General features: G+C 40.2%; 1 protein-coding gene across 1 annotated transcript in view; it reads left to right on the forward strand.

Moving 5' to 3' along the window:
• The first annotated feature begins 694 nt into the window (after positions 1-694).
• Positions 695-26753, forward strand: part of LOC308097388 (ERO1-like protein beta) — a 44019-nt gene continuing 17960 nt past the window's right edge. The window contains exons 1-8 of the mRNA XM_080445144.1: positions 695-1202; positions 11863-11982; positions 16827-16910; positions 19375-19416; positions 21496-21584; positions 23818-23891; positions 24469-24589; positions 26672-26718. Of these exons, the coding sequence (XP_080301270.1) occupies positions 1017-1202; positions 11863-11982; positions 16827-16910; positions 19375-19416; positions 21496-21584; positions 23818-23891; positions 24469-24589; positions 26672-26718 (763 nt within the window). The 5' untranslated portion in view covers positions 695-1016. The remainder of the gene's footprint in view (positions 1203-11862; positions 11983-16826; positions 16911-19374; positions 19417-21495; positions 21585-23817; positions 23892-24468; positions 24590-26671; positions 26719-26753) is intronic.

Consider the following 26753-nt stretch of genomic DNA (forward strand, 5'->3'; position numbering starts at 1 on the left):
GCGAAAATGGCGGCCGCGATACGAGTTGCTCCAACGAACTGCAGAGGCCAATGAGGTATCTAGGTTTCTATATCTGTGGTCAAAATCGAACCAATAATTCTACTTCCGGCAGGTTTCCGGGTGCTTCAAAACGCCACTGAGCACATTCATTGAAATGATAGCTGGGGGCGGGGCAATCCGCCCTCTAGTTATATTATACCTCTATGCTACTACATTGTAGCAAAGATTGTTAATATAGGAAGATACACATTCTCCATTGGAGCCACTAGAGGCGAAGTAGTACACAAATCCTACAAATAGTCTCCTAAGTAGGCGTGGTTTTCTTCTCCCCCGACCATCCATTTTTTTTTTCTTTTTTTTTTTCCCCTGCTTTTTACCTGTGCAGCACTTTGGTCAACTAACGTTGTGTAAAATGTGCTATATAAATAAAGTTTGATTGATTGATTGATCCCACCCCCCCCCCTCCCTGGCTGACAACGTCATACGGATGTCTTGGATTGTAGCCTAGAACTTTTCCACCAGTTGCCCGTGGTGGCCACCAGGGGTCACCCTCGCATAGGAGAACAGTTTTTTTTCTCCACCGGTTTGCTCTTTTTCCTCATGAATCCTGAACCTCGTCGCTCGCCGTAGCTCTCATCGTCGTGTCTCTCTACGGAGGCCGAGGGAGGACAAAAAGCCTCAGGACTGTGTGTCGACTTCAGGAAACAGAAAGAAGTGTCGGCGTGGATTATTATTATATATTAACATTAACATCCTGTAGTAAAATACTAGAAGATACTAATTCTACCTGATTAAAAGGCACATTAATCTGTTTGAAGAAAGAAAGAAAGAAAATACCTTTTATTATAACGGTTTAGGGTTTAAAATGAAGACATTTAAATAACAAACCGTTTTGTTTTGGGTCAAAAGGAACTGAGCTGGATCTGGATTTATTATTAGGCTGTTATTGTTATTATTATTGACATTTATTATTATATTAGTATAGTTTAGTTGGTGATTTATAGGTTATTATTGTCATGATGTTGTTGAAAGTGAGCATCCACATCCAGATCCTGGGGGTTCTGCTTGGGCTCTGTCTGGTCCTGGCCTCAGGATGGTTCCAACAACAACAACACAATAATAACAACAACAATTATGACAACAAACATAAAAACAACAACAAACAGTCAACCAGCGGCCAGGATCAAAGCTGCTTCTGTCACGTGAGTAAAATAAACACATACAAATGGACTCAGTGGTGGAAAGTAACTAAGTACATTTACTTAAGTACTGTACTTAAGTACAATTTTGAGGTATTTGTACTTTACTTGAGTATTTCCAATTTCCAATACTTTTACTTCTACTCCACTACATCTCAGAGGCAAATATTGTACTTTAACTCCACTACAATTATTTGAGAACATTAGTTACTAGTTACTTTTCAGATATAAACTATGATATAATGAAACATACATTAACCACTTTAGCCCTGTTTTATACATAGGCTATTTGAAAATAGCCGATCTACAAGCTCACAACGTGTCGCGAAGCGACGCGTTGTGAGCTTGTAGATCTGCTATTTTCAAACATTTTAGTACTTTTACTTTTGGTACTTTAAGTACATTTTGATGCCAATACTTTTGTACTTTTACTCAAGTAAATTTTGAATTCTGGACTTTTACTTGTAACAGAGTATTTTTATTTTGCAGTATTGGTACTTTTACTTAAGTAAATAATTTGAGTACTTTTTCCACCACTGCAAATGGTTCACATGATCGACGCTCGTCTGTCACAAGCGTCATGGAACCTCTTGTTCATGGTTTGAGAGTGTTTTACATTTACAACCCGTACATCTACATAAACCTTCACATTTAAAATATAAAGTGCTGACCCCACGGCCATGAATGTAACAAGTTGAAACGCTCTGGGTATAAGTACCCGTGTCTTCTGTATTGCTCAATAAAAAAAACCATTTTAATCCGATCGGTGGCCATTTTCTATTTGTTTTACGTTTATTGTATAATGTCTCAGAGTGCAATACACCTCCGAACCGATAGGGGCGCGTAGTCAAAAGCATATGGAAAGAATTCGAAGAAAATGGCCACCGTTTGGATTAAAATGCTTTTTATTGAACAATACGGAAGATACGGGTACTTAGACCCGGGCGTTCTAACTTGTAACATCCATGGCCGTGGGGTCAACACTGTATATTTGTAATCCGAACGTTTTTGTAGATGTACGGGTTGTAAATGTAAAACATTCTCAAACCAGGAACAAGTGGTTCCATGACTGTCATATGTTTCAGGGATAGTACAAATGCATCAACGGCCGAAGAAAATAAAAGATCTACAAGCTCACAACGAGCATTGGGGGGAGGGAGGGAGGGGGTGGCAGTGGCGAGCGAGCGACACCGTTGTACGGTGTTGCTATTCCACATTTATTTATTATTTTTTTTGCATTTATTTTGTATTTGATTTGATGTCAAGTTGGCGTTCTAGAAATGTCTCTTTATTCATTTATTTATGTATTTATTTGCTTACTACTCATACATAGTTAATTTACATTTAGGTTTACATTTTTAATTTTTAATTTTATTTAGCCTAAATAAGAAGGCGAGAATAGGCGAGATTTTCTTGCATTTTCCTCTCTTCTTCATCCCATAATTCTTTGACGTTATTATGACTGATTCTAAAATAAACATATTTTAAAAAACCCTCTTTTTCTTAGGTTTGTAGTCAACGTTTCAAAGAAATGTTGTTAATTTGACCACTTTTGAAAGCGTCACGTACGTTGCTTTCTTTTACTTTATCCTATCATTCATATATATATATACACACACATATATAATTTAATTTAAGAAAATATATTATATTTATATTTGTATTTTATATTTATATCTAGTACAAACACAAAGTGGTTGGACCTCCGGGTCATCTGGGTAGGACCCTCATCTGGGTAGTAGCTATGTTCTATTGCACCACGTGTCCAGTTTCACACACAATTTAGCCTAACATTTGCTCATGCCTTGTAGCCTTTGTATAGTACTTTTTATTGTTTGAATTCGCTCTTGGGACGTATTTGGCTCCGTAGCGAACCACTGTGACGTCACACAAAGGGTGCACATATTAGTTTGTATTGGACAGTGCGCTCAGTGCTATATATCCGAACGCACCCATATTGTCGCCCCGGGAGGGAAAGCAGCCTGCCCCTCCCGTTTGTCGCTGTTAGCGATAGCACGCTAGCGCAAACAGCTAACCGTTTACATGGGGTTTCCCATAGACGATGCTGACTGGTTGTAAATCGAGATAAATGCATTGATGTGTAATTGAAATCAATCCGAGAGATTTATAATTTTTTTGCTCTTTTCTTTATCCCCACGATTTTGCAACCCATTTTTTTCAACCTGTGCCAATTGCCTATGTAATCCTGGGCACTACTCTCCCTCTGCCAGCCTAGGGAGAGCCCAGCCTCCTTCAATGCATGAGGAGTGAGCAGGCCGCTTCTTATCACCTGACAGGGGGGAGTTTCCCCGGTAGGACGTAGCGCGTGGAAGGAACACGTTATTCCAACCAGTCCCTTTCTCCTCCATCAGGCGCCCCGGCTGACCAGGGGGAGGCAGTATAGAGACCAGGAATACTGCATGTTTTTTTGTGAGGGTACCTAGTTACATTACATTATATTACAGTCATTTAGCAGACACTTTTATCCAAAGCGACTTACAATAAGTGCATTCAACATAGGTAGGGAACGAAACTACTAATCACCAGAAGTATTAAGTGCATTCTCTTCTAAAACAAGCAACTAAGAGTATACCTAGCGCTAAAGTAAAAGTGCAATATATCAGCTACCTACTTTCATAAACAGATGAGACAAATAGGAAAATCAAATGAGCAAGAGCTAAAACAAAGTGTATCGAATAAACAAGATCCAATAAAATAAAACAAGAGTTTGTATAACTAGTTAAAGGGTAAGACCACTTTGGTAGAGGTCTGGGTTGTGTAGTTACCTTGCCATGATGTAACTCCAAAGGTGGGCAAGAAATCAAAAATAATTGCTCCATTGATTAGAAATTGATAATTCAAAAATATGCTCCTCATTGACTTACATTGTACGGTAAAACAGCTCTCAAAGTCACTCTTTTAGCACATAAATGAACACAAACAAAGCTGATTCAGACAATATAGAGCATCACCAAACCCAGTACTGTTTGTTTTTTTAATAAAAATGTCAATTTCCTGTTGATTTTGCTATTTGAAGATCTGGATCCGGAGATCCAGTCCAGGTTTTCTACTTATTAAAAATGGCAAAATCAACAGGAAGTTGACATTTTTATTAAAAAAACAAACAGTACTGGGTTTGGTGATGTTCTATATTGTCTGAATCAACTTTGTTTGCGTTCGTTTACGTGCTAAAATAGTGACTTTGAGAGCTGTTTTACCGTACAATGTAAGTCAATGAGGAGCATATTTTGAATTATCAATTTCTAATCAATGGAGCAATTATTTTTTATTTCTTGCCCACCTTTGGAGTTACATCATGGCAAGGTAACTACACAACCCAGACCTCTACCAAAGTGGTCTTGCCCTTTAACAAGTAGGCAAGGCGAAGACGAAGGGTAGTGTTTCCTGAAGAGGTGGGTTTTCAGCCTGCGGTGAAAGATGGGCAGTGACTCTGCTGTCCTGACATCAGTGGGGAGTTCATTCCACCACTGTGGGGCCAGAACAGAAAAAAGCTGTGACCGTGTAGATGGGCCAGAAGGACCACTAGTTACCTACCCTAGGGGACACGGGGAGAACATGCAAACTCCACACAGAAAGCAGAGAGATTTCTGAACTCTTTCCAGTCTTTTAGTGTGGCCGACTGCATACTCCAGCACCGGGCGCACATAGTCTGTGTAGATCGAAACCAATTCAGGGTCTTGGACCCCAAATGTCTACAGTGGACACATAGGACAAAAAGCTTTCTATTGGCTGAGGTCAACATGTAGTCCACCTGGAACCCCAGAACCTAATACTGTGTCACAGACTTCTAGTATGTTTTGGTCAATGGAAAGTTGGACAGTTAAAGGTAGGGTAAGTGATTTGCAATTATTCAAATAATTGCAAAATGGGTCTATGTTCTGATAGTGCTCGTTACTATAGAGTGTCCTGTCCATATAAGGAGTCTCCATGTCTCTCCAGCTCTTTATAAAACAGAAAATGCATTTTCGTTTCAGTTTCAGTTTCATTTTCAATTTTATCCAATCAGGATAGAGAACTCAATCAGGATATAGATTAAACAAGTGAAATTGGAAGTGATGACACTAAGAAATGAGCAGGAAAAATTGGAACTGGAACACTATAAAAATAAGGTTAAAAAGTGGTACTTTCTCCTGATTGGCTGAGATTTTGACACCTACCGGAAAATGTATTTTCTGTTTATTATAGAGCTGGAGAGACGGGGAGACTCCTGTTACTGAACAAACACTCTATAGCAATGATTACTATCAGAATATAGTGCTTTAACCTTTTAACAAAATACTTTTTGTTTTAACCCAAAAATATCACTTACCCTACCTTTAATAATAGTGTTTTATTTTCCTTTATGGAACCAAAATGGGTAATCCATGAGAACCGTAATCTATTGAGCAGAATCTATATTGGAACCAGAACCTACACGTGGCATAAAAGGTCTGTTTCATCATGGTGACTCACCCTGTAGTACCTTAAGTACTCTCTCTGTGTGTGTGTGTGTGTGTGTGTGTGTGTGTGTGTGTGTGTGTGTGTGTGTGTGTGTGTCTGTCTGTCACTGGAACACACAGGTGCTGTTTTCGGCGAATGAGTTTCTTTTGAATGTGTTGCCTATTGAGAAATGTATATGGCTACACAATAATATCTGATCCATGCGCACATTAAAAGTGAGTAGGCTATATGCAATATGGGCAACATTAATGTCAGACATATACCCTTATGCTCCATACACATTACATTGAGATTATTTTATCATTTAGAAATTTAAATTGTATTATCCTTATGGGCTATAAAGCTGAACAAAACTGTATAGCCAGGCTACTAGATGTGAGGGCCAGGCTACTAGTAGTAAAGGATATTTTACTTTATTTATAACTGTAACTATAGGACTAATAGTAAAGTATCTTTTACTGTATTTATTATAGTAACTATAGGCCTACTAGTAAAGTATCTTTGATACTTATCTTATTAGGCTTTTTTTTTTTTTTACTTATCATCACAGTGTCAGTTTTATCATTAAGAACTTTAATAGAATATAAGTTCTAATTCTAAGTTATAATAATAATAATAATAATAATATCCATTAATAACAATAATAATGCAAGTAATAATAATGATAATGCAAATATCCATTATATATATATATATATATATATATATATATATATATATATATATATATATATATATATATATATATATATATATATATAATGATGCAAATATCCATTATATATATATATATATATATATATATATATATATATATATATATATATATATATATATAATAGAATAATACTAATACAAGTTATACTAATAATAATGATACTAATATCCATTAAGAACGTTTAATAGAACAATAATAAGTACAGTTCTCATAATAAACGTGTAATTCTTATCAAACACACTGAGGAGGTGATGTTTATGTTTTACATGAAGATGAGGAAGTGTAGCACAGCGTGGTGCACGCTGATTGGCTGCGCCCCCTCCCGCACGGCCCGGTGGGACTTGTAGTCCTTTCTAGGCCGCGCGACATGCAGCTTCTTTGGAAAAAAAACTACAAAACGGTTCCCCCTCCCCTCTTTCTTCCGGGGAGGGCGGGACTTTGTGGGGGTTGCTGACGTAGGCATTGTTTTGGGCGGGAGGAGGAGGAGGCATTGGGGTAAAGTAACTAAGTACATGTACTCAAGTACTTTACTTAAGTACAGTTTTGAGGTATTTCTTTCACTTTCTTCAGTATTTACAATTTTCAATACTTTCCTTTACTTCTACTCCACTACATCTTAGAGGCAAATATTATACTTTTTTTCTTTTTTTTACTCCACTACAATTATTTGACAGCTTTACTAAATTACTAGTTACTTTAGTGTAGATTTAGATTATTATCACAAAAATATACATTAACCACATCAGCCCTATGTATACATTTTGGCCATTTGGAAATAGCTCACAAATTGTGAGCTTGTAGATCTGCTATTTTCAAAAGATGTTATTTATGCATTTTATTAGAGTAGAGTAATTCCTAACATGATTTTTTGATACCAATACTTTTGTACTTGTTACTCAATTAAATTTAGAATTCCGGAACTTTTAACTTGTAACGGAGTATTATTTCGACATGGCGAGTATCGATACTTTTACTCAAGTAAAAAAAAAAAGTGACTACTTTTTCCACCACTGATAGGAGAGAGGAGGCGTGGTTTTGTGGGGGAGTGCGTGTGTGTGTGTGCGCGCGTGCACGTGTGTGTGTGTGTGTCTCAGTTGAAATGACAACAGCTGTCAAACCTGCTGCACCTCAGTAGAGAGCTTGTAGATCAGCTGTTAGAAACACCACATGGTTTTCTGATGGCTTTTTAAACACAGGAGGACTTATTTTTATTAGATCTTTCATTGCTTTAGTATATAAGTATTCCATGTAGAAGTAGTAGTAGGACAGTTTAGTTGTGTTATAAACCCCAGCATGCTGACAGGAGGAAGTGGTTGGCTGTCATGGATGGTCGTCGGTGCGTTTGTCGTCCATCCTTTCCACTCCCTTGACAAGGTACAGTAGGGCTTGTTGATCCATTCCACATTTAAGTTGACGACAAATAATTGTGCTTAACGATTTAACGCATTTAGACCTGAGGCTGATTCTACAAACGCCTTCTAAATCCTGACCTTTTCTTTCTCTCTTTTTTTTTCTTCTGAAACTTTATGAAAAACCAAATATTTATTCAAAAATTACAAAAAAAATCGTGTTGCTAAATACTGTATATAGCAACAACAACAACTACCCCATGTGTTCTTATCTTTGTCCGTATTTGAAAAATCTTTCTGCAACCGGACCAGCTTGGCCAGTATTTAAACATGTTTAACAAGTTACAGAGACCTGTCTGTCTGTCTCTGTCTGTCTGTCTGTCTGTCTGTCTGTCTGTCTGTCTGTCTGTCTGTCTGTCTGTCTGTCTGTCTGACACTCATGTCTGTCTGTCTCTGTCTGTCTGTCTGTCTGTCTGTCTGTCTGTCTCTGTCTGTCTCTGTCTGTCTCTGTCTGTCTGTCTGTCTGTCTGTCTGTCTGTCTGTCTGTCTGTACCGCAAATTCATTCATTAATTGTACAGTCATAATAAATTAGGACTGAGACATTGTATAGGCTCTTTAGTCTAATTGTACACGTGATTTAAGCACCGTTGACAACGTCAATAAATGTGACTCTTACGGCGCACCTGTACACGAAGACTTAAATAAACAATAACAAACTAAACTAAAAATACTCTCACAGTCCCTGGGGTGTACAGTACACTGTCACCATTATTACATCATCACCTCATCGCAATTATTTGAGATCATCTCAATTATTTGGGGAAGGAATCAATGGATTGACGGGTCATCATCGTCACCATATGTTGTATTGCTGAATAGTGCATGAGCTCAGAGCTCAGGTGACAACAAGCCCATCCCTCTGCTGTGAGATCTGTTCTCACAGAGCAGCTGTCACCACAGTCTACAGGCCCATCCCTCTACTGTGAGATCTGTTCACTGGTGGGAAAAGCACTCAAAGTACCAATGCTGCAATATAGAAATACTCTGTTACAAGTGAACGTCCAGAATTCAAAATGTACTTGAGTAAAAGTACAAAAGTATTGGCATCAAAATGTAAATGTAAGTAAAAGTACTAAAATGTTTGAAAATAGCAGATGCGAAGCGTTGTGAGCTTGTAGATCTGCTATTTTCAAATAGCCTAGGTATAAAATAGTGCTAAAGTGGTTAATGTATGTTTCATATCATCATAATTTATATCTGAAAAGTAACTAGTAACTAAAGCTGTCAAATAATTGTAGTGGAGTAAAAGTACAATATTTGCCTCTGAGATGTAGTGGAGTAGAAGTAAAAGTGCAGACAATGGGAAATACTCCAGTAAAGTAAAAAAAAAAACCCTCAAAAGCGTACTTTGGTACAGAGTAAATGTACTTAGTTACTTTACACCACAGAGCAGCTGTCACCTCAGTACAGGCCTGGCTCCTCATTGGATGATTGTCACATTAACCCATTACGACCCGAGGCCCATTCTACACATGTCTTCCTCAATCCTAAAGGCGGTTACACACCGGCGAATATGCGAATATACGCAAAATTCGGACTCGTTCCGAATAATTAAAAGACGCTTTTTTCGCTCCGCGAAACTGGTGTGGAAGCTTGCATTGACTTTATAAGGTTTAAAAAAGAAACGCATTATTCGCATGAAAAAAAATCGCCCCGGTGTGTAAGGACCTTAACACTTCTCAGAAAAAACGTATGTTGCTCTAATATCAGTGTTTCTCAAACCTTTTCATGTCAAGGACCCCCAAATTATATGTATTTGGCCGCGGACCCCCATCTCAAAATATGTTGTTCCAGGGACCCCCCAGAAGCAAAGATTTGAGTTTAAAATGTTCGCTTTAAAATATATATATATTCAAAGATTTGCACAAATTGTCACAATCAGAAAAGAAAATCAGATCTACAAGCTCGTAGCGCAGCACGAAATGACGCGCTATGAGCTTGTAGATCTGCTATTTTCAAATAGCCAAAGTATAAAAGAATCCTTTTTAGCTCATATCTAAAAGGACACGGACATCTAGGTTTTAGGTTGCGTCAGCAGACATCGCACAGAATATGAGAACTAATGTAAATGGTGCATTTACTTATATAGCGCTTTTATCCAAAGCGCTTTACATAGATTGTGCATTACATTCACACACATTCACACACCGATGGAGGAGGAAACCATGCAAGGCACCAACCTGCTCATCAGGAGCAATTAGGGGTTCAGTGTCTTGCTCAAGGACACTTCAACACTAACTCTTCTGGGGAGCCCGGGATCACTGACATTGTTGAGAATTATTTCTCTAAATGCCCAACTAAAGAGACCAAGGTGTTCAACGAGTTAAACAGGTGCCCAGGTCTATGAAAACAAGCACAATGACTTAATATACCATTAAATGGCAGATCTACAAGCTCACAATGCGCCACAAGCTTGTAGATTGGCTATTTTGTTTTTTTAAAATCTAGAAAGGAATATGAAAGCGTTGGAATATGTTTGTCCCTGGTACATCATATTTTCAGATGGGGGTCCGAACAAAATGCATATTAATTTTGGGGGGGTCCTTGACATGAAAATGTTTTGAGAGCCACATGTTTAAACAGCCTTTTAAGAAACAAGCTCAAATAATCAACTACACTTTAGAAACAAACCACCCCAGAAAAACCTCACAACTAACAATATTTACAAGTGACTTTACAGATAAGCTTATAAAAAGCAGACATGGCAACACTGGTGTCGGCCCGCGGCCCGCCGCTGCAGTGCATTGTGGGCCAGGATGTGGTCGCTCAGCGTTGCCTCACTTCCTGTTAAAAGAGGAAGTGCTATGTTCCCTTATCACCCGGTCCTGATTTGTGTGTGTGTGTGTGTGTGTGTGTGTGTGTGTGTGTGTGTGTGTGTGTGTGTGTGTGTGTGTGTGTGTGTGTGTGTGTGTGTGTGTGTGTGTGTGTGTGTGTGTGTGTGTGTGTGTGTGTGTGTGTGTGTGTGTGTGTGTGTGTGTGTGTGTGTGTGTGTGTGTGTGTGTGTGTGTGTGTGTGTGTGTGTGTGTGTGTGCGCGTGCACAGAGGTGTCATGTTCAGTGAACCAGAGTGTTGAATAACTGCCTTATATTTGCTCATCTAATATCACTTAAAATCATTGTTAAAATTACACATTCTTTCCGAAATAGAACTATTGAATTCTATATAAATGACATGCAGATCGGCATACTTTATCTGGTGAAATTATACAACTCCTGCTTTTTATATCTTATTTTATATCACAATACATATTGCAAAAACTAAATCTACCTTTGCAGGGGGGAAAAAATGAATCTACAAGCTCACAACGCGTCACAGACGCGCTGTGAGCTTGTAGATTGACTATTTTTCGGCGAATGTTCCCCTGCTGGGATTCAGGTAGTTAATGTAAAAAGAAACCTAGGGGTCCCGGAGCCCTTGTTGAAGACCCACAGTTTATGTGTCACAAAGATAACGAGACAATAAACATGATGACGGGTATGTTGAGCAGTAAGTAGCCTTGGATCAAGACTATCATAGATGTTAATATCAAGTCTGACTTTTGACTATCTACGATAGTCTTGGTTTATACCATGTGCAGAAAGCCTGTTACTTCTCCATACATGTACCAAAATATATATATATATTAACCCATTGAATCTGGGAACACATGTCTGTCATTTTAGATGACAAAAATAGCAGATCTACAAGCTCATAGCACGGCACTCGCGCTATGAGCTTGTAGATCTGCTATTTTTGAAAAATCGTGAAAATGTGTGCAAATCTTAGAGTATATAATATTTTTTAAAGCGAACATTTGTAAAATATGTTGTTCCAGGAACGCCCAGAAGCAAAGATTTGAGTTACAAATGTTTAAAAATATATACTCAAAGATTTGCGCAGCGATTTTTCAAAAATAGCAGATCTACAAGCTCATAGCGCGGCACTCGGTGCCGCGCTATGAGCTTGTAGATCTGCTATTGTTTAATAGTCAAAGAAATCTAAGAATGACACAGAACGTTTTGAGTGCGGAACCTGTAGCCACGGACGTTACCGTAGATGTTGGTTTGTTTCATTCATTGATGTGATGGTTTCCAGCTGACGGGCGTCCTAGACGACTGTTTCTGTGACATCGAGAGCATCGACTCCTTCAACAACTTCAAGATCTACCCTCGAATCAAGAGGCTGACGGAGAGGGACTACTTCAGGTACTACCGGGTGAGTCACATGACCTGTCACATGATGTTTATGATGGAGAGAGAGAGAGAGAGAGAGAGAGAGAGACTGACTATATCAGGTACTACAGGGTGAGTAGTACATGATCTGACAAAGATGTTTATCACACACACACACACACACACACACACACACACACACACACACACACACACACACACACACACACACACACACACACACACACACACACACACACACACACACACACACACACACACACACACACACACAGAGAGAGAGAGAGACCACTTCAGGTATCACACGGTGAGTCACCATGATGTGAAAACAGACCTTTAAGCCACGTGTTCTGTAGGGACGGTATCGTATCGTGTTCTGTAGGGACGATATCGTTAGGAACAGGATTTCAGGACGATTCCAGTTCCGATTTAGATTCTGCTCAATTCCAGTTAGTTTTATTCAACTGAAACGTTTTATTTTTAGTCTAGTTTTAGTCGACTAAATCTTCAGTTGATTTAGTCTACTAACGTATATTTTGGCGGGCCGTGATGCTGTCGTGATGCCTGTGTTAGACTTACATAGCTGTGTGCCGAAGATAGCAGATCTGCAAGCTCACAACCAGTTAGGGCTTTCACCAACCGACTAGTCGACTAGTATAACCACTAGTCGACTCTGTTGGTACTAGTCTGTTATTTGTTTTAATGCCATAGTAATGGCCCGTCTTACTATTATTATTATCCTCCTGACTTTATTTTTTATCAAAAGGGGGTCAAAAGTATGCCCAATAAAAGCCTATTATTGGGCAATGGGGATCCTTGGAGACGCTGCTGTGCCAGAAGCGCTTCCCTTAAACCGCCATAAAAATAAGGGCAGGAGGATAATAATAATAGTAATATAGTAGTAGGATGGCATTAAAACAATGCCCCCCCCTAAAAAAAATGAATTGTGTAAATTTGTGTAAAATGTAAATTTCGACTAGTCGACTACTACTTGGTCAAATGAGTCGACTATTAAAAATCATTAGTTGTGAATGCCCTACAACCAGTGTAGATCAGCTAGAGCTTGTTGATCAGCCGAGCATCAAATGACTTGTCTTAGTTCTACTGGATCTCTTCTCCACTAGTCTTAGTTCTACTGGATCTCTTCTCCTCTAGTCTTAGTTCTACTGGATCTCTTCTCCACTAGTCTTAGTTCTACTGGATCTCTTCTCCACTAGTCTTAGTTCTACTGGATCTCTTCTCCTCTAGTCTTAGTTCTACTGGATCTCTTCTCCTCTAGTCTTAGTTCTACTGGATCTCTTCTCCTCTAGTCTTAGTTCTACTGGATCTCTTCTCCACTAGTCTTAGTTCTACTGGATCTCTTCTCCACTAGTCTTAGTTCTACTGGATCTCTTCTCCACTAGTCTTAGTTCTACTGGATCTCTTCTCCTCTAGTCTTAGTTCTACTGGATCTCTTCTCCACTAGTCTTAGTTCTACTGGATCTCTTCTCCTCTAGTCTTAGTTCTACTGGATCTCTGCTCCACTAGTCTTAGTTCTACTGGATCTCTTCTCCTCTAATCTTAGTTCTACTGGATCTCTTCTCCTCTAGTCTTAGTTCTACTGGATCTCTTCTCCTCTAGTCTTAGTTCTACTGGATCTCTTCTCCACTAGTCTTAGTTCTACTGGATCTCTTCTCCTCTAGTCTTAGTTCTACTGGATCTCTTCTCCACTAGTCTTAGTTCTACTGGATCTCTTCTCCTCTAGTCTTAGTTCTACTGGATCTCTTCTCCTCTAGTCTTAGTTCTACTGGATCTCTTCTCCTCTAGTCTTAGTTCTACTGGATCTCTTCTCCTCTAGTCTTAGTTCTACTGGATCTCTTCTCCTCTAGTCTTAGTTCTACTGGATCTCTGCTCCACTAGTCTTAGTTCTACTGGATCTCTTCTCCTCTAATCTTAGTTCTACTGGATCTCTTCTCCTCTAGTCTTAGTTCTACTGGATCTCTTCTCCTCTAGTCTTAGTTCTACTGGATCTCTTCTCCACTAGTCTTAGTTCTACTGGATCTCTTCTCCACTAGTCTTAGTTCTACTGGATCTCTTCTCCTCTAGTCTTAGTTCTACTGGATCTCTTCTCCACTAGTCTTAGTTCTACTGGATCTCTTCTCCACTAGTCTTAGTTCTACTGGATCTCTTCTCCTCTAGTCTTAGTTCTACTGGATCTCTTCTCCTCTAATCTTAGTTCTACTGGATCTCTGCTCCACTAGTCTTAGTTCTACTGGATCTCTTCTCCTCTAATCTTAGTTCTACTGGATCTCTTCTCCTCTAGTCTTAGTTCTACTGGATCTCTTCTCCTCTAGTCTTAGTTCTACTGGATCTCTTCTCCACTAGTCTTAGTTCTACTGGATCTCTTCTCCTCTAGTCTTAGTTCTACTGGATCTCTTCTCCACTAGTCTTAGTTCTACTGGATCTCTTCTCCTCTAGTCTTAGTTCTACTGGATCTCTTCTCCACTAGTCTTAGTTCTACTGTATCTCTTCTCCTCTAGTCTTAGTTCTACTGGATCTCTCCTCCACTAGTCTTAGTTCTACTGGATCTCTTCTCCACTAGTCTTAGTTCTACTGGATCTCTTCTCCTCTAGTCTTAGTTCTACTGGATCTCTTCTCCTCTAGTCTTAGTTCTACTGGATCTCTTCTCCTCTAGTCTTAGTTGTACTGGATCTCTTCTCCACTAGTCTTAGTTGTACTGGATCTCTTCTCCACTAGTCTTAGTTGTACTGGATCTCTTCTCCACTAGTCTTAGTTGTACTGGATCTCTTCTCCTCTAGTCTTAGTTCTACTGGATCTCTTCTCCTCTAGTCTTAGTTGTACTGGATCTCTTCTCCACTAGTCTTAGTTCTACTGGATCTCTTCTCCTCTAGCCTTAGTTCTACTGGATCTCTTCTCCTCTAGTCTTAGTTCTACTGGATCTCTTCTCCTCTAGTCTTAGTTCTACTGGATCTCTTCTCCTCTAGTCTTAGTTGTACTGGATCTCTTCTCCACTAGTCTTAGTTCTACTGGATCTCTTCTCCTCTAGCCTTAGTTCTACTGGATCTCTTCTCCACTAGTCCTGGTAACTGGGGACCACCCAAAATAATCATATTTGAACTGGGGACCCCCCACCCTGACAAGCACTCGGAATTGTAGGAGTTGAGGCATTACATTTAGTTTGACTCGGTTCCACAGATAAATATTGTGGAACCCATATTTGTCCATATATGGACTGATCATGATGCCTGACCATCTGTTCCGGAGATATTGGCCAAAACATCTTGAAAACGTACACTTTCTCCATTTGAGTTTTGGCCATCCACTACCATTTCCGTCGGCCTGACCTTTTGTTCTTCATGGAACCCGAGGCTGGCCCGGCCCGAAAACGTCGGGTCGCGAATAGGGTCGGGTTGGGGCAGAATTTGAGAACTCTAATGTGGGAACCCCCCCCCCCCCCGACCCACAGGTTGAGAACCACTGGTCTATATGTCTGTGAATGATGTCAGAGGTTTTATGAAAGAGTCTCTTTATGAATGAAGATGGAGCTTATTGTTTCTACCATTAAAATCACAACCATTGTTCTGTCTGTGTAAATATACAGACAATTTGAACAGGCAGGTTGTGTAGCAGGTTGTGTAGCAGGTTGTGTAGCAGGTTGTGTAGCAGGTTGTGTAGCAGCAGTGACTCAGAGCAGTGGTTCTCAAACCTTTTCATCTCAAGGACCCCCAACATGACATGATTATGTATTTGGCTGTGGACCCCCATCTAATAAAAACTATTCTGTGCCAGGGATTTTTCAAAAATGGCAGATCTACAAGCAAGTGCCGCGCTATGAGACAGTAGATCTACACAACCACGTAGCACATGATACATGTTAAAGATCTTCTTTACATTTCTGTTAAGTTAGTGGTTATCGAGCTATTTAATTTCACAGACCCCCAGTTTAATCTGCAGTAGACCAGTGGTTCTCAAGCTTTTCAGGCTGTGACCCCCCAAAATAATCATATTTGAACTGGGGACCCCCACCCGGTTCGGTTCCACAGATAAATACTGTGAAAATAGCAGATCTACAAGCTCACAACACCCCGCAACGCGAGGCGGTGTGAGCTTGTAGATCTGCTATTTTCAAAAACTTGTTTGCCAATGTTTGACCTTTTTTTTTTTTTCTTCTTAGTATAGTTTGTTAATTACTTTTGATGCAGTAACGGTCTTTTTCTTTGCTCTCTTTATTTCTTTTTGTATTAAATTGTAACTTCACTGTAATCTAGGGACCCCCCCCCGCCCAAAATCATGTGGGGACCCCCCTGGGAGTCCCGACCCTCAGGTTGAGAACCACTGCACATTCCTTTATCAGTGCTCTGTAACCAAAAGCTGGTACACGTTGTCAATCAGCACAGTAACCATGGCAACCGCGCCGCTCTGTTTACCATATAAACAAATCAATCAATGAATAAACAGTTACTGTAGACCAAGGTGACCTTTGTTACTGTGCTCTCTGTAGGACAGGGGGGTGCCATTGAGTATGGGTCACAGAACCCTGCATAACACCCAGGAGCAACCTGTATAGAGGACTGGGGTACCATTGAGTACGGGGTCACAGAACCCTGCATAACACCCATGAACTCTCAGAGTTACATTATGTTAGGTTTTGTACCGTTAGTTTGTTTATATCGTTGCTTGTCCGTATGTGTGAATATTTACATGGACCACCATAGAGAACCGCCACTAGAGGGCGCTATCCCCCTCCCTGGGTCACAGAGTTATTTATTTGTTTGTCATTCTTAACATTGTGTATGTCTCTACTGTATGTGGTCTCTACGGCGACCAGACTAACAGGAAGAGTGTTTTTTTTTTGTGTGTTTCCAGGTGAACTTGAAGAGACCGTGTCCGTTCTGGGCCGACGACGGACAGTGTTCCATTAAGGACTGTCACGTAGAGCCCTGCCCCGAGGTCAGAGGTCATCACGCACACACGCACGCACACGCACACACACACAGTGGTGTAAAGTAACTGAGTACATTTACTCGAGTACAGCACTTAACCCATTAATACCTGGAACGCATCTGTGTCACTTTAGATGTCTTTGGCTATTCAAAAATAGCAGATATACAAGCTCATAGCGCGGCACCGAGTGCCACGCTATGAGCTTGTAGATCTGCTATTTTTGAAAAATCGTGAAAAAAAAAATGTTTAGATTTTTTTCCAAAAACTGTTAGGATTTAGATTTTTTTTAAAGAATCGCCTCAGGTCTTAAAGGGTTAAGTACTCTTTTGAGGAGTTTTTACTTGTCAGTGTTTCCCCTAGCCTGAAGCTGAAGGTGTGGTGGAGGAATGCGCCCCCGTGCGCGCATGCCGGAAAACAATTGTCGTGCGGGTGCGCATAGCGCGCACGCCGCTCAAACGCTATATCTTATATAGTATATGTGCACGGTAATAATCTGTATAGTTTACATATCCAGATTTAGGAAAATATACTTTTATTAGACTAAAAAGTATTAACCCATTAAGACCTGGAACTGTGTCATTTTTAGATTTGAGCTAAAAAGCATTATTTTACACTTTGGGCTAATCAAAAATAGCAGATCTACAAGCTCATAGCGCGGCACCGAGTGCCGCGCTATGAGCTTGTAGATCTGCTATTCTTGAAAAATCGTGAAAATGTGTGCAAATCTTTGAATATATATATTTTTAAAGCAAACATTTTTAACTCAAATCTTTGCTTCTGGGGGGTCCCTGGAACAAAATATTTTGACGGGGGTCTGCGGCCAAATACATATCATTTTGGGGGTCCTTGACATGAAAAAGATTGAGCACCACTGATATAGAAACATACGTTTTTCAGAATACTGTTGAGATTTAGGAGACATGTAGAATCGGCTTCAGGTCTCAATGGGTTAAAAGTATACAAATCAGTCAGTCACACATCAACAACTAGTGATGGCACAGATGGCATCCTGTCTGAGAGCATTTGAGCATTATATCATTTTTTCTGTTAAAAAAAAAACAGAAAAAATCATACTGTGGTGATCGGATTTAAGGGGTGGCGGCCCGCCACTGCTTAATGCATATATATATATATATATATATATATATATATATATATATATATATATATATATATATATATATATATATATATATATATATATATATATATATATAGGGGAAACACTATTTCCAATTTTCAGTACTTTTACTTCTACCCCACTACATCTCGGAGGAAAATATTGCACTTTTACTCCACTACAATAATTTGAAAACGTGAGTTACTTTGCAGATATAAATGACTACATTACAAAACATACATTAACCCTTTAGCCCTATTTTACACACAGGATATTTGAAAATAGCTGATCTACAAGCTCGAGAGATTCATTTCATGTAGATCTGCTCTTTTCAAAACATTTGAGTACTTTTACTTTTGGTACCTTAAGTATATTTTGATGCCTATACTTTTGTACTTTTATTAAAGTAACATTTTGAACACAGGCCTTTTACTTTATTGGCCTTGTATTTTTATATTGTGGTATTGATACTTTTAATTAGCACATTTGGTATTTTCATAATGTACTCACCCAGTGCCAGCGATTTTCGTGTTTTATAACCTTTTCAACCGGTCACAGAATTGTTATATCCATTATAATCGTTTGTCTGGCTATGTTTATAAACAAACACGACAGATCGACCAGCACTCAAAGAGTTAAGTGTTTTCTCTCCGTCTCCGTTCTCTCTCTCCCCCTCCCAAAGAGGCTGCAAACGTCATATCCGGGGGCTTTAGTCGTATTTCCGCCCCCCGCCCTTCCGCAGGCCATCTTAGCTTAGCTTAGCTTATGATCGTCGTCGTCCAGAGTAAAGAAATATACAACCGGAGCTCTCCGTTCGTTTTTTATACCGTGTTTTGCCCTATTTTGCCTAAAAATCAAATTTTTCAAGCTAAAACCGAAAACAGGAAAGGGAACCCGCTATTTCTGCATCCGGGTGAGTGGGAAGTGAGTGGAAAGGGAACCCGATGACGCAATTTACAGAAAACAGCGCGATCGTTTATTAAACCACAAAAAGACGACTTCACGTAGATCTACGTTCTTTTTTTACGGTTGGCACTCAACGCCACGTTTTGCAAAACTGTAGATTTACGGTTTTGGCACCCAATGTGTTAAGTAACATATCTGACATACACCCCCCACCCAGCAGTATGTAGGGTGTAGACATATGTTCCTCCAACTGCCATTCAAATCTGTAGACATGCATCATTACATTATTCGTGTGTGTGTGTGTGTGTGTGTGTGTGTGTGTGTGTGTGTGTGTGTGTGTGTGTGTGTGTGTGTGTGTGTGTGTGTGTGTGTGTGTGTGTGTGTGTGTGTGTGTGTGTGTGTGTGTGTGTGTGTGTGTGTGTGTGTGTGTGTTTACGTTTACAGAGTAAAATCCCCGTGGGAATTAAGTCTGGCAACTATAACAAGGTAAGACACCAACGCTGACTCAGCGCACACACACACACACACAAACACTCTGACAGTAGGAACTGAAGGTGTAACTAAATCCTCTAATAGTGACCTCTATTCAATTATAAAACGGGTCTCTAGTAATGACCGGGGGCGTCGTTGAAACAAGTAATTAAAAGCCTCTCTTCAAGCCTCTTTTTGTACAATACAATAATACTAATATAATACAAGCCTCTCTTTCAAAAATATAAATCTAGGCCTCTCTCTTATACATGCCTCCTTTCAATGAAAACCTGGTACCCGCTACAGTTGAAACACATAAAAGCCTGGGTCACTATTAGAGGATTTACGGGTATGTTAGCTCTAGAGGGCTGGCAAAGTTCGCTTGGGTGGGGGAGTGATGTGGGGGGCGTGGCCAAGATTCACCATGTTGGTTGGGTCACTACCAGTCTACAGACCCATCCAACAGGGTACACTACTATAGCTAGTACACACAGCGGCACATCCAATGAATTACATCAACAATGTTAACTCTCTCAGTGCCACGCCCCGAGATATCCCGAGTTTTTCCCGAGTACCCTCAGTGCCAGCTAGCACGAGAAATCCCGAGTTTTTCCTTTTGACTGTGGTCGCTATACTGTTTATTTTTCATGATCACTTTCGCTTCCTGACTCCTTCAGACTCACTGGGTTCCGGTTTCATGACGCAGATTCCGTTTCCGGTTCTCATTTTTTTCCCGCGATCATTTTTGGCCAGAATAGGGAAAGTCACGGTTTTTCACACGGTATAAGAAACAAACGGAGAGGTCCACGTCTACTCTCTTTGGTCTGGGTGACGATCAGTCATCGTAGTCGTGTATCACATCGTAATTTAGCCCGATCAACGATTGTAAAAAATGTCAACATCCGGTTATGACCGGATATGACGTGAGCCTGTTTGGGAGGGGGCGAGTGAGCCAGCGAGATCATCAATGTGTCGATTTGTTGCTCTCTACTGGTAGAACTGTATTATGGGTTTAAAAACCCAATCAGATCATTTATTTGAATGAAAAATTAAAAAATTAAAAAAAACGCAAATTGCTGGCACTGGGGGAGTACTTTATGAAAATACTATAAAAGCCAACTGCAAAAACAAACTTTTCAAATGTATAAAATGTATAGTCATTTGAAAATAGCAGATCTACCAGCTCACAATGCTTGTAGATCGGCTATTTTCAAATGGCCGAAATATATAGGGCTGAAGTGGTTACTGTATGTTTTGTAATAATAATCAAAATCTACAAAGTAACCACTCTAAGTCAACGTCACATGAAGGTGTCTTTTATTTGAAAACAAGGTACATTTACAGGTTACTATGTGTATAAAAAAGGAACCTCATCAGGCTCAAAGAGGGAGTAAAATGGTCTCTTTCCATCCATATTATAATGTGGCAACTGGTGACCTGAGCCATCATCATCAGGATTCGGTTATATTTGCATTGAATGAAAGCACTGCATAATGATAGAATGGCCTCTGCATTTTAGCCATGTGAAAGAATGCGGTTCTATTTGCATATAATCATTTTATGTAGAAAGACTATGTATTTTATTTGAAAACATGTACAGGTTACTATGTACATAAAAAATTAACAGATCATTTAGCTACAGAGCATAACCTCATGTCTGCTTTTACTATGCAGAGAAGGGTACTATTACAAATAAAATCAGCAGGTTAGTCATTCAGAAGTTATCACCCTGGTGCACAAGTTAGTCAGATCACAGCAACGCTCGGACAACTCTGTCAAGGATTGTCATGTCCTCCTCGCCCACTCCTGGTTTATGCTAGCCTGATTATCAGCCTGTTTGGAACCAGGCTAGGTTTATGCATGTGAGTGATGGTATGGTACCCCACTTTTACCCCAAAATGCCTCTAACAATCAACATGTTTCAGATATCCCACTGGTCTATTCTATAACCTGATCTAATCTGGAAAAGGTTGAGATCCACTGGACACAATGGTGGAGTGATGCTATTATTAACCTAAGTGTCTGTCTGTCTGTCTGTCTGTCTGTCTGTCTGTCTGTCTGTCTGTCTGTCTCTCTCAGTACTCTCACTCTCAGTACTCTCAGGCAGCCAACACCATCATATCAGACACCATGTCAGATTGTGAACAGGCCAACGAGCTGGGAGCCATCAACAGCACCCTGAGGTGTGTGTGTGTGTGTGTGTGTGTGTGTGTGTGTGTGTGTGTGTGTGTGTGTGTGTGTGTGTGTGTGTGCGTGTGCGTGCTACAAGCTCATAGCGCGGCACCGAGCTTGTAGATCTGCTATCTACAACATCCTTAACCTGCGACGGACGTTGAGTAAAAGTTGAACTATTTCTAAAATAAAAAAAATATTGAAGGTGTTTTTAATTTAACATTTTAGTTATAGAGCACCAAAGTCTGACGTAATGTACACATCCTACCTGGTTCGCGGTCCCCCCCCCCCCCCCCCCGTTCTGAAATCTGAATTCCCATAGACGTGTTTAATATCGCGTCAAATAAGAACTGTGTTTGACTCTTATGGATATGAAGCATCAACTGACGGTGAGAAAACGATAATGTTACTTCCGCCGAATTAGTTACATTTTCTCCAGAAACAGACTGTATCAAATATGAGTGACTGACTATCATAAACGATACAGAACCTCCTCCCTGACAATATCTATATCTATATATAATATGTAATATCTATATATATATAATATAAACGATACAGAGCCTCCTCTCTGACAATATCGCAGAGACAGTTTGTTTATTTTTGGACCACAATTCTTATATGAGACGATTCTAAGATGACCCAATGTTATTCTCCATAGAGACATTACTTTATGAACCAGGGGATGAACCAGTGACGTCAGGACTTCTGTACTCTATTGAGGGCAACTGTAATGTGTTAAGAGGCATATTTGGCTTATTAGACAGGGATTCTTTTTAAAGGAATAGTTCACCCAAAAAATATTATTATATTTATACTTATTTTCTATCAATGACAAACCCCATGAAGCCTTGAATTCATGGAGAGTTTTTAGCTTGTGTCGCATTCCTGCAATCCTGTGTGTTATTGATAGAAAATAAGTCATTTTTAGGGTCAACTACTCCTTTTTAACTGTTTTAAACTGTTCCTCATTTTGCTGGGGCTCTCCCCTGGAACCCCTTCAACGGACCCCTGGGCTGGGGGGGGTCCCTGGACCCCACTGTAAGAAACACTGACCGTCAACAACCCTGGGGAGTCTCTCTGGAAGATGGAGACCCCTGCTGGTGACAGACAGGCATTACACCATTAAGACCGGGCTAAGCATCTGTTGTTTTAGATTTTAAACACTTTGACTTTATGTTATACTGTGGCTATTCAAAACATAGCAGATCTACAAGCTCATAGCGCGGCACTCTGCCGCGCTATGAGCTTGTAGATCTGCTATGTTTTTGAAAAATCGTGAAAATGTGTGCAAATCTTTGAATATGTATATATATATATATATACATATATATATATATATATATATATATATATATATATATATAGTATATATATTATAGCCAAATAAATCTAAAAATGACACGGGTGTGTTCCCGGATGGCTGATTCTACAAATGCCTTCTAAATCTGTAGTTCTCACACTTTCAAGATCTTTTAAAGAAAAGTTCACAAATAGCAGATGCAGCTTGTAGATCTGCTATTTTTGAACAGCCAACGCAAAAATCAAAAAAATTACACGGATGTTTTCCAGGTTTTAATGGTTTAAATACATGCATTTACTTTAGGATGTTGGAGACCGTCTGATATGTCTGCGTTTCATAAAATCACAATTTAACACTTTAACACATCGTGTGCCAGAGGTTTATTAAAATAGGGTACATCTAGTGCCAGCATTTCTTCCATCCACTTACGTTGATATGTTTCGTGCTGTGGAAGCCCCGACGAGGAAGTACATGTAAACAAAGCGTGCGTGCGAGACGGCGGAGGGTCCCGACTAACGCCTGGAACAATAATATTTCTAACGCGATCGAAAACGGCTCACTTCCACCACGTTAAAAAGAAATGGAGATATTAAGCTTTTAGTCAACGAGTTAACATTGGAGCGGACGACCGGAAGCATTTTTGACATGGATCCACATCCGGCCTCTCCTTCTTAGAGACTCCTTGGATGGTCCCAAAGTTTCGTTAGAGCGCCCCCACATGGGAAAAATATATTTTAAAAAAATGGGCCAAAAACGGTCCGGACCGTTTATGGCCCATAACGCATAGCTTCTCAAAAACGGTCCGGACCGTTTTTGGCCCACAATGTGTTAATTATTAGTTTGTCTTCCTTTATAGTTCCCAGAGGAAACAGGCATTTTCTGATTGATTGATTGTATTGATTGATTTGATTGATGGATTGATTATATGTGTTTCTCTACAGTAATCAGAGTAAGCAGGCCTTTGCAGACTGGGCGAGGCATGACGACGCTCAGGACAACTTCTGTGAGCTGGACGGTGAGAGAACGTTTTAATTTTAACCCTTTCAGCTTCTCTCTCTTATAACTTATACTGTACTTTAAACCTATCGAGGCCTGAGGTTCCCATTCTGCAAAAATGTCTTCTAAATCCTAAACGGTTTTCCTGAAAAACGTATGTTTCTACAGTATATCAGTGGTTTTCAAACTTTTTCATGTCATAGACCCCCAAAATTATATGAATTTGGCCGTGGACCCCCATCTCAAAATATTTTGTTCCAGGGACCCCCCAGAAGCAAAGATCTGAGTTTAAAATGTTCGCTTTAAAAGAATATATATATTCAAAGATTTGCACACATTTTCACGATTTTTCAAAAATAGCAGATCTACAAGCTCGTAGCGCTACGAGCTTGTAGATCTGCTATTTTTGAATAGCCCAAAGTGTAAAATAATGCTTTTTAGCTCAAATCAAAAAGTGACACAGATGTGTTCCAGGTCTTAATGGGTTAAGGCTGTTAAAAGAGTTCACACCTTGTGAGCAAAATCTGTTATGTTAACTTTGTTCATATTTTAAGTCTTTCTCTCTCTCTCTCTCTCTGTCTCTCTCTCTCTATCAGATGAGACGGCCCCAGACTCGGAGTATGTAGACTTGTTGTTGAACACAGAACGCTACACGGGATATAAAGGACCTTCTGCCTGGAGAGTGTGGAACAGCATCTATGAGGAGAACTGCTTCAAGTGAGAGACACACACACACACACACACACACACACACGCACACGCACACGCACACACACTCAAAAATGCATATTTTTTTGCCTTAAATCTGGCCGTAGGGCAAAGTCAAAGTCACATTTATGAAACGATCCTATACAGCCAATCCTAGCGTACATCTGGTCGGAGCTTCGATAAATCTGACGTCTGAAAACGAGCGTCATTTAAATAACACGCCCTTAAATGTTCTCGAAACGCCCCGATTTTACAACATGAAGAACCAGGATTCGACCAAACAGAGCATGAAGTTTCCCCCGCTCGCCTCGCTCCCTTTCATGTCCGCGTCTGATGTACACGCACACACACACACACACACACACACACACGCACACACACGCACACGCACTTTCTTGCAAGTCCAAGACAAGTGTAGCATTGGCACTCTGTGGAAACAGCAGTCTTTCATGTATTCCGTGATGGTACAGTCTTTGTCAAGTAGCCTACATGAATGACACCAAACTCATCGTCATAAATCATACCATACGTTTTTTATATTAATTTAACCCATTACGAGCAGTGCGCGTCCTAGTTACACTAAAATAAAGCGATCATGTATTCCCCCTTGGGTCACGGGCTGCCGTGACGCCACGTTAAATGAGAGATAGCAGGCAAGGCAGTCATAATAATTTGAACGTTTATGGAGTGAACGTTGATTAATGAATTATAAGCATTAACACATCGACCGCCAGAGGTTAATCTCATAATGTACTCACCAGTGCCAAGGTGTTTTTGTTGTTTTTTTGTTTTTTTCATGTCGCCATAGATCTTGTTAAAATCCTTAAGATTGAGCCGTACACGGTCTGTTTACATCCGCGACATCTCAACGTATCTCCCAGTGAAAATCACGTGTCAAACGGGGCATCCATGTTGTAGTTAGAGCGGATTACGTTAAACAGTGAAATGCGAGGAGAAAAAACTACAGGAAGAGAATTGAGTTTCAGTTTCGTCTGTAGAATGGGAGCGGGCGTGATCGTCAAAACCGGATCCCAAATAATTCCGTTTCCGGTCATCAAACCGGAAACGGAAGTGGATCAAAAAAATTCCGAAAGTGAACCCGGACATTTTTAGCGCGAAAAGACCGTGGACCGTAGGGCTACGGTCTCGGCGCTTAACAGTTGGATTTAACGGACCGTAGGACTACGTTCTTGGCGGTTAATGTGTTAATGGATGAAGGCTGGTGTGTGTTTGGAGGGTTAAATGTCCGATCTCCCGCGGCGGCCCAAATGAATCCACAGCATGAAGAATAACCTGCGCTGGTCAAAGGTTTGGAGGGTCGGGTTTATATCCTCAACCCAGCCCAGGTTGTATAACTCCATATAGGACACACTACTGTAAGTTTGGAGACCTCGCTGTCCATGAAAAGATTACAGCGGCGCGGGCGTGCCAGTCCCGACTCCCGACAATGCTCTCGCATAAGCGCTCGTATATTTTGAAAACAGCAGATCTACAAGCTCACAACGCGTCGCATCGCGACGCGTTGTGAGCTTGTAGATCGGCTGTTTTCAAATAGCCAATGCAGCCAGATCTGCAAGCTTAACCGAATGACTGTTAAAGCAGTTTGTTTAAATTAGTTTATAAAATGTTATCTTTTCACAGGGATTATTTATTAGTGTGTTAGATTATACATTTAGGAGTGGATACATGTGTCCAGATGCCTGTCAGACGGTCAGACAATGCTGATCCGCAGGTCTAGGATGGAACAAACGGGTGCAGCCAACGTCAACAACTGCTCGCGACCTGTCGTGAGATGGGAGCGTGCGGTACACTAAACTCATCGTCAGGATATATTGATAAATGCCAATAGTTGCGGCGATCTCGCCGTACGTACGCCCATTATGTGGTCTGCACCGCGTTGATAAATGAGGGCCATTGATTGTCCAGGCTGTGAGTTACGGATACATCGTCCTCCAACACACCTGCCTTCTCTATGAAGGCAGTTGAAACACAAGATGTCTAAGTGTATTTTGAATAGTCATGACATCCTTCAGAGGTATTCTCTTGCTGTGGTTTAATTATAATAATTATAATACATGTTTTCTCCCTCAGGCCCAGATCAGTGTATCGCCCTCTGAATCCTCTGGCTCCCAGTAAAGGTAAGAAACACAATGTTTGATTGTAGTTCCTATTA

Source organism: Gymnoscopelus braueri, assembly GCF_963280865.1.
Source record: "Gymnoscopelus braueri genome assembly, chromosome: 2".
NCBI lineage: Eukaryota > Metazoa > Chordata > Actinopteri > Myctophiformes > Myctophidae > Gymnoscopelus > Gymnoscopelus braueri.